The sequence below is a fragment of the Cavia porcellus genome, unplaced genomic scaffold (genome assembly GCF_034190915.1).
Source record: "Cavia porcellus strain 051 isolate PalLab524CR breed Dunkin Hartley unplaced genomic scaffold, mCavPor4.1 scaffold_23, whole genome shotgun sequence".
Lineage (NCBI taxonomy): Eukaryota > Metazoa > Chordata > Mammalia > Rodentia > Caviidae > Cavia > Cavia porcellus.
This window is the reverse complement of record NW_026947506.1, coordinates 54,465,949-54,474,342: the sequence shown is the minus strand read 5'-3', so window position 1 is coordinate 54,474,342 and position 8,394 is coordinate 54,465,949. Positions and strand designations below refer to the sequence as shown.

Genomic DNA, 8,394 nt, shown 5'->3' with positions numbered 1-8,394 from the left:
TTCTGAACACAATACGCATGTTGCGGAGCAGGCCGATCACAGTAGGAAGGACATCTCCCAGGACACAGCTCCCAGGGCAGTGTAGCAGGGCTCTTGGGGCCATAGGGGATCACATGGGAGACTTGGTTGGGCACCGCTGCCCTCTGCTGGCCGCACACGGTGCTGCAAGCTGTGAGGGCTGAGGGACCAGTCTGGATGGTAGAGGTTTATTTTGTGGTTGGTCTGCTTTTGCAGTACTAGGGATGGAATTCTGAGCCCCTGCATTGAGCTACATCCCCTGCCCTTTTCCTTTCGGATTTTGAGAGGTGCTCAGGCTGGCTTCAAGTTCACAATCTTCCTCCATCAGCCTCCATCAGTGTAGCTAGGATCACAGGCACGTGACACTGCATCCTGCTGGAATCTCAGGAGAAGGCAGCCTGGCAGGGCTGGCCCAGTCCCCCAGCCCTGTGTGCCCCATTCGGAACGCTGGGGTACAGGGCAGGAGCCACCGAGTCCCCTGGGTGTCTCTTCCCGGGCACGTGGGCCTGCCGGCCTCAGGATGGCGCTGCTGCAGGTTGGGACTTCTTCCCTCTGTGCTTAAAGCTGCGCAGTGGATTCTGGGTCTTCTTAACCTTCTACAGGGCAGAGTCTGGGTAAGGGAGTGCAGCAAACAACTGTCTCCACTGGGGTGGCACAGTGGGCAACGTTGGCACATGGCGCTGCCGCTGAAGCCCTCAGGCCAAGGAGCAATGGCCGCTGCGGGCATAGAGCAGGGACAGCGGGGAAACAGCAGACCCATGTCCCACAGATCTCCCCTGACCTGAGCAAGATGTGGGGATGTCCTGGTGACAACAAAGGAACAAGGTGGAGGGGACCCTGCCGCTGTTCCCACAGCCCTGGAGTACCTTAGCCTTCCTGCCAGGGGCCAGCTTCTTCCGCTTCCTGTGAGTGCGCACAAGGCCACGTAGAGCTGGAGGAACTGCAAGAGACCGGGCCCCGGAGGTCACCTCAACACTCAAGGCTTCAGCCTCCTGTCACCCCAATCCCATGAGACCCAGTCCCTAGACTGCCAGGGCTCTCCACATTCTGGCCAGGATTCCCAGTGGTGCACTCTCAACTGTGACACAAGTGACACACAGCGACTCAGCCTCACATAGACCCAGGGACAGGAATACCAGCTCCACCAAACCACAGCCCACATCACTCCTCCTGGGGGTTAAGTACATGGCAGGAGTGTGAGACAAGGACAGGCTGGGGTGACGTTTGGGCCAGAGTGCAAGGCTCAGGGTAACCGCTTCACACACGGCCCTGTGACAAGCTCACTGGCTTCACGTGATGTCCAGGGCTCCTAATTCAGGCCCTAAGCCCAAAGGCCAGGCCGTGTCCACCTGCAAGCACACTGCTTCTACGGCCTCCCCTCCTATAGCTCCCTAGCACTCACTCGGGGACTACCCTTTCTGGCCACTCAGGCCTTCTGGCCACCTTCCGACCCAACCCTCACCACACTCACCCAGGTAGTCAGGGACATGGCCCAGATGTGGCTTCACCACCGCGGGGTGCAGGGGCAGGTCATGCCGCAGTAGCTGCAGGTCCCGGGGATTGTCCTCGAAATATGTCTGGGGTGGGGGCAGAGAGCTCAGTATGTCAGCGGCATTGTAACTTCGCGGATTGAATTTTTTGGTTTGCAACATGATACTGGGAGCGGTGATGGGTACTCAACAAACCTAGGCAGGGTCTTACAAGTGCTAGGTAAGACATACCCAACACCCATTCCTTTAAGATGGGGACTCACTATGCTCCTCAAGCTGGTCTCACACTCATGGGATCAAGCGATCCTCCTGCCTCAGCCTCTTAAGTAGCTGGGATTACAACTGCAACCAGTCAGACTGAATCTTCGAAAGGACGTTAGACCCATGTGCTTTAAAGTTTAAGAGGCATGAGGTGACCTTTCTACCACCTCTGTCCCTGTCACTGTTCCCATCCAGAGGTGGCTTTCTAACTCATACACAAGTTTAAATGCTCCCTCCAGTGTGTCGCCAATGGCCCTCCAGTGGCCCCCTGCAGCAGCTCTCTTGGATACCCAAGCACTCCCATGTCCTGCACTACAGACTCTTGGTGGGTGGACATCAGTGACATGCCCCACTCGCCTCACCTTGAGTTTCTCAGAGTGTAGCAGCTCCTCCTTGATCTCCTTCAGCCGTGCCTCCCGGATGGCCTGCTTCGTCACTGAGCGCATGGCGTCCTACATGAGGACACAGGTGTCAGCCAGGGCACAGGACCCAGGTCACGGTCGGCCCCCCAGCCCATCCCTCCCGCCAGCGTCCAGCGCACCTTGCATCGATAGCGGAAGCCCTCAATCTCCTCCATGTGGAACTGGTAGGGAAGCAGGGCAGAGGCCTCGCCCTCTGCAGAGAGGAGCAGAAGGGGCTCAGGCAGGGGTGCCATCCCCATGGGGAGACGCCAGGCTGCACACACATTGGGTTACGCAGCACCCAGGGGTGTGCATCACAGCAGTCACATGCCACTGGGACACAGACCATAAACAAGACTTTTGCACAGATTACCTCTGTTACCCTCAGTGCAGGGTGGCTGTGCCTGCCCCACAGGGCAACATGAGGTCAACTTAGGGGACTTAGAAGCCTGGTCTGACCCAGCCCGGGCCCCAGGAGCTGGGCGCTCACCATCAGTGAGGAGCTCCTCAATCCTGCGCAGCTGCGATTGCTCGGTGGGCAGCACAAAGGTCAGCACGATGCCGGGGTTGTTGGCACGTGCTGTCCTGTGACGGGAGAGGAGCCGAACTCAGACTGCATCTCTGCCCCAGGGCTCCACCCAGCCCTCCTTGCCCACCTGCCTGGCCTCTTACCTCCCAGCCCGGTGGATGTAGGCTTCAGGGGTGGGGGGAAGGTCAAAGTTGAGCACTGCGGACACATGGTGGAAGTCTATGCCCCGGGCCACACCAGCCTCTGGGTCCGAGGCCCTGTGGCGAGAACCCAATGTCAGGCCGGCCCCTTTTTCCTTTAGGATGGGTTTATAAGCTTAGCCAAAGCTTAGCCAGCAAAACACCCTCTGAACAAAACTGATGGCTGCAAGACCCTGCTACACACCAGATCACCCCACACCAAAACCACTGCAAGATGTTTGCATGGTGATGTGCACCTGTGATCCCTACTCTCTGAGAGGCTAAGGCAAAAGGATTACAAGCTCCACCCCTAAGTAACTGAAGAGACTTCATGAGACTCCTTTGGGCAAAAACAAAATCAAAATCAAAATCCCCTCAAAATGCCAGGCACAATGATGCATGTCTGTAATTCCAGTATCTGGAAGGCTGAGGCAGGAGGATGGCTTCAAGCCTGGGCAGCCTAAACACAGTGGGTTCAAGGCTGGCCTGAACTACATAATGAAACCCTGTCAGAAAGGAAAGAAAAAAAAGAAAGAAAGAAAGAAAAGAAAGAAAACGCCAGTGGTACAACTTGTAATCCCAGCACCTGAGGGGCTAAGGCAGGAGGATCACTGTGAGTTAAGAGGCCAGCCTGGGCTACACCGCAAGTCCTTGGCCTGGGCTACACCGCAAGTCCTTGTTTTTGTTTTTTAAAAAACCAAAACCCTCATAATTGTTACAGAAACTGGGGCTGCAAGCCACTGCTAGAGTGGCTGCATAGCAAATAGAACCGCAAAAAACACACAGGAAACTGTTGAATCCTTGTGCTGACCTCAGCTGTGGTGACTGGGACTTCCCCACTAACCCCTTCAGCTAGATCAGGGATACTCCCCTTTCCTAGCAACTGCCAGCCACCACCTGCTGCATGCAGGACCATCTTCTGGCAGTGGCAGGGCATGCATTAAACAGCCTTCACCCTGGTCCCATCCTCATGGCCAGGCAGCTGAGTGAAGGCCATAAGGCTGTCCTTCAGGCCACACCACCAGCCACCAGCCAGCAGGACCACAACACCTTGTTCTGTGTGCTCTGGGTTGTTTCCAAACTAACTGACAAACAGGCCTCTCTGGCAAGGATAAGGAAAAATGAAAAACGTGGACTCACTTATCTCCTTTGGGCTTTCGGCCCCGCTGCTTGCCCTTGGCTGGGGCCCCGAGGACGTCAGAATCTGTTGCTATGACACAGTCGTAGAAGCCTTGGTTGAACTGAGAGATGATGTGACACCTGTGGCCCAAGAGAAGAGTCAGCCCATCGGTGACTGGTGTGATGTAGGGAGTGGTGCGACCGCCCCACTGCTGTCTCCCTGCCTCTCCCTCCTATGGACACGTAATGTGCCTGCCTACATTAACCATAATCCTCTCCTACTCACGTCACGTACACGGACGTGACGATGACCCATCAGAGATTACCTCGCAGCCTCTTCCTGTCCCACTGGCCCATCCCTGCCCTATAAAAGCAGCGACCACTTTATTAATAAACGAGGCTTGATCAGATTTTCTCAACTTGTCTCCGGCCCTGTGTTAATCCCCGTTCCTTCTCCAGGAAACTGCCCCTCGGATCCGGATTGACCCACGGGCTGGGTCAGTGTGATACCACTGGTGCTACTATTAACATTGCCGCCTTCTGCTACCTCCTCCTGTCCATCTCTTTCCTCTCTTAATTTGGTGAAAATGGGAAAAAATAGGTATTTTGGGGTTCTGGCAAGTAACTGTCAATCAAGTTCAGAGCCTGGACTCTACCACGTCCTGGCAAGACAGGACCATCAACAGTCCCTTCCTGTGCCTGTTTTCAAACATCCCTGCCAAAGCGCAGCCACTACAAACCTGGAGCGCAGCGGGAGCTCACCATTGAGCACGCAGGTTGGGATGCTGAACTGTTCCAGGAAGAGGCGCAGCCGGTAACTCCGCTCCAGGCTGTTGACAAAGAGCAGCGACTTGCCCCGGATCAGGGACAGCTTGAGTAGGGCATAGAGCAGCAGAAACTTGTCTTCCTCAGTCTCGCAGACCACCTGGAACTGCTGTAACTGGTCTGGCCCTGGCAGCTGGGACTCCTGCAACTTGAGCGTAACCTGGGGAAAGAACAGGCCTGCTGTCAGGGAAGAGAAGACAGACACTGGAGCCGCTGTCTCATCAACCAAAGCACGGACGCTTTCCTGTAGGGCAGAAATGCCCTAAGGATTTTTAGTGTACAAGATCCCTCCAGCTTTGGAACTTAAGAACTCAAAATGCCCTAATATATGTGTGTATGAAACAGATTGTACAAAAAGCACTTGGGCACACAATTAAGACAAACACTGACAAATAAAGCTACCGAGTAGGGCAGGCCTACAGCTACAGGCCTTGTAAAGGGTAACATTTACCAAAAGTGAGAAATTTGCCTTGTAATTTTGGCTCTGCCATTCAACACAGGCCCTTAGGGATTATAGGTGAGGGTCCTCTAAGTTTCTAGGGAAAGCACAGTTTGAACTGGAAATATCTGAGAATACGTACAGACATAGTCTATGTAGCTCAGGCTGACCTTGAACTCATGGTCATCCTCATGCCTCAACCTTCCAAGTGATGGATTATAGGCAAACACTGATGCTCACTTTGAACGCCTCAGAACCAGGAATGACACACCAGTAACAATAGTCCCACCCCAAACACCAAAGGTTCCTCTGAGAAGGAGCATCAAGTCCTTTAAGGGTCCCTTGCCCGCAGCTCCAGCTGCTCCCTCTTACTGGGTTATGTAGCACCAGTTCCTTGAGCGCCTGCACATCCTCATTAAAAGTAGCTGACATAAGAAAAGCCTGGTAAATCCGAGGCAAGTGACTGAAAGAAAGAAAACCGCCAGATCACACCCCAGCTCCAAGGGCTTCTGCTCATCCCCACTCACCTGACTCCATGTCTCTGCTCTGCTGACTTTTCCACTGGGAATCACCCTGTCCCTTCCTTACCAGAGAAGACTCTTGAGGTCGTCCTCAAAACCAAAGGAAAACAGAAGGTCAGCTTCATCCACCACCAGCAGCTCCAGGGAGTCACGCAGTTTCAGGTTGTCCTGCTGCAAGTGGTTTAATATGCGGGATGGGGTCCCCACAACCACATCTGGCTTCTCCATCAGCATGGCTCTGCAGGCAGAAGACGGCGGTATCAGGAAGAGCTCAGCAACTAGAATTGCACTCTGGACCTGCCCCATCTCTTACCACACACAAACCCAACCGCAGGTCTCTGTAGTTTTGTTCCCTGACAGCTTTCACCCACCTCTGTGAGGCTGTGTCTTCAGCAGCTGAAACATTGGCCACTCGCACATCTCGAGCACAATAGGCAGCCAGCTGCTGAATCATGAACTGGGCCTGCCGGGCCAGCTCCTTGGTAGGAACAAGGATGAGGGCTTTCACAGCCTGTTCCACCACAGGACCTGTCTGTAAGAGAATCAAAGACTGTGGCCAGCAGGAATACCACTGCATCTGTCTTATTCTCTACTCCTTCTGGGTCAACCCACGCACTGCAATACAAGCACATAGCATGTTCTGATAAATCCCTCCCTCTGCCCACCTCGGAACAAGACGGAGGGCCTTCCAGGCACTGGCACTCAAAAACAATTTCCTCTAGGGTTACAGCTTATGTGAAACGCAAGAGATACTAAAGCTGACTCGCACAATAACAGAAAACGGAAATGTTTCCTCACAAATGAAACGTAATTCATCCAAAATTATATTCTGGCTGGTGGAGGTGGCAGCAGGATCTGGATCTGGATTAACTCCATCCCAGATTGTGGATCACAGGGGACCACCCCGCTAAGCAGAAAGCCAATGGAAACCTTGGCACCTCCTTTCCCCGCCCTTTGGGTCTTGCGTCCCCCCTCCCATCCGCTCCCACGCCACCCACCGCCTTTCGGTGGAGCAGCAGCTGCAGCATCGGAATAGCGTACGCGGCCGTCTTTCCGGAGCCCGTGCGCGCCCGAGCCAACAGGTCCTTCCCCTCCAGCGCCAGCGGGATGGCCTTTTCTTGGATCAGCGTGGGCCGCGACCAGCCCAAGTCGGCGACTGCCTAAAAGAGACGCGGAGCGCGGTTCAGGGGATGCAGACGGCGGAGGTGCGTCCTGCGGACCCTGTGGGAGGCTCTCCAGTCAGCAGCCCCTCACCGTACCTGCAAAAGCCGGGGATCCAAGCCCATGTGTTCGAAGCCCAGACTCTCCAGCTCCGCCATGGTTCCACACTGACAGTAAGCACGCGCAGCCAGAAACACGTGAGCATATGGGAGCGTCAACCAATCAGCTTCGGAAAAACAGGCACTCCCCGGAACTGCTGGCGCGTAAGCTTCCGGCGTATCCCGAGGCGGCCTGCGGCTGCGCAGCGCTCAGCACCGTCCAGCTCCGGGTTCCCGGGATCTTCAGACCCCGGGAAGTGTTGGGGGGGATTTTCCGTCTGGTTATGATTAGTGAAGGCGATGGTCTAGGGACCCCACGCCGGATCGCAGTCTGGCCCCACGCAGCGAGGTTGCAGATCTATGGGGTCAGAGGTCTCCCTGGGATAAGAACAAAGTGTCAAGACTCCTACCTGCATTAGGAGCTATTAAGATGGTAAATGTCTTAAACCATTCAGTGTGTGGTAGTTTTGTCACAGTTGTAACGAAAACAAATAGAAGTGAGGACTACTTGTGATCCGGTCAAGGGTAGGCGGCTAGCCTGTACTGAGGCCTTGTCTCAAATCAATGTGTAAGATTAGACTCAGTCCACTGTGGAGTGGCTTTGAGACTGGAAAAAGGGTCACAAAACGAACCGCCCAGTAGCAGGAAAATGGTTTATTACTCCCTGAAGTCACTACACCTGTGATTACTTTAGGCCCACCCAGGCGATCCAAGATATAAGCTTTTAGTTTCAGTGATCAGATGGTCAACTTTGCCACATTCAGATTTGAGGGATTTGGGTACATATTTTAAGGGCGAGTCCTGTGCTAACCTTCTAGTATGATCAGACTGGCCTTTACTCAGGAGTCTACGTTAATGAGCTTCGAGGGTGACCTACGTGCAGCTGATGTGACCCATGGCCTGCATATCAGGAACTAAGATCCGGTTAAGAGTGTACCTTGTGCATGGCAAGTTTGGGGAACCAAATGATAAGGCACTGCCATTCAGGACAGCTGGGGGGAAGCGTCAATAAAAGGGGATAAGAGTGGGTGCATCTCAGCCTACACTTCTTTTGCCCCTAGGACTGGAGATTGAACCCAGAGTGCCAAGCTGCTCTCCAGCTGTTTCTGTTTTGAGTCAGGATCTTGCTAAATTGTCTGGGCTGGCCTCAAATTTATAACCCTCCTGCATCAGCCTCCTGAGTAGCTGGGGTTACAAATGTGCACCAACATACTTTTTCTTTTTTTGTGTGTAGGTTTTGCAGGGATGTAGAGTTTAAGAAAAAAGAATACTGGTCAGGTGTGGTTAGTGCACACCCAGCACTCCGGAGGCGGAGGGAAGAGGATCATCATGAGTGGAGGGAGGCCAAACAGT

At 54.1% G+C, this 8,394-nt stretch overlaps 1 protein-coding gene across 2 annotated transcripts; it reads right to left on the bottom strand.

Moving 5' to 3' along the window:
* Ddx56 (DEAD-box helicase 56) lies at positions 1-7,455 on the bottom strand. 2 transcript variants are annotated; one of them, XM_013148225.3, is made up of 14 exons: positions 7,042-7,455; positions 6,781-6,942; positions 6,154-6,314; positions 5,850-6,020; positions 5,634-5,724; positions 4,738-4,982; positions 4,019-4,138; positions 2,843-2,956; positions 2,661-2,755; positions 2,311-2,384; positions 2,132-2,221; positions 1,490-1,595; positions 885-958; positions 1-628 (listed from the first exon to the last, which is right to left on the bottom strand). In XM_013148225.3, exons 1-14 carry the CDS (start codon positions 7,099-7,101, stop codon positions 368-370), a joined length of 1,824 nt encoding a protein of 607 aa, XP_013003679.1. In that variant the 5' UTR covers positions 7,102-7,455; the 3' UTR covers positions 1-367. The 2 variants fall into 2 exon arrangements, with proteins under 2 accessions (XP_013003679.1, XP_003465867.1); XM_003465819.5 differs by having other exon boundaries at positions 1-614; positions 7,042-7,450.
* Between the last annotated feature and the right edge of the window lie 939 nt (positions 7,456-8,394).

Bases quoted from the DNA above. Each gene is read 5' to 3' on its own strand.
- Ddx56 (XM_013148225.3), bottom strand. From the start codon at position 7,101: ATGGCGGAGCTGGAGAGTCTGGGCTTCGAACACATGGGCTTGGATCCC. The intron at 2,222-2,310 runs GTGCGCTGGACG...GTCCTCATGTAG, and splicing joins GCTTCCGCTATCGATGCAAG to GACGCCATGCGCTCAGTGAC. The intron at 959-1,489 runs GTGAGTGTGGTG...GGTCTCTTGCAG, and splicing joins CCATGTCCCTGACTACCTGG to TTCCTCCAGCTCTACGTGGC.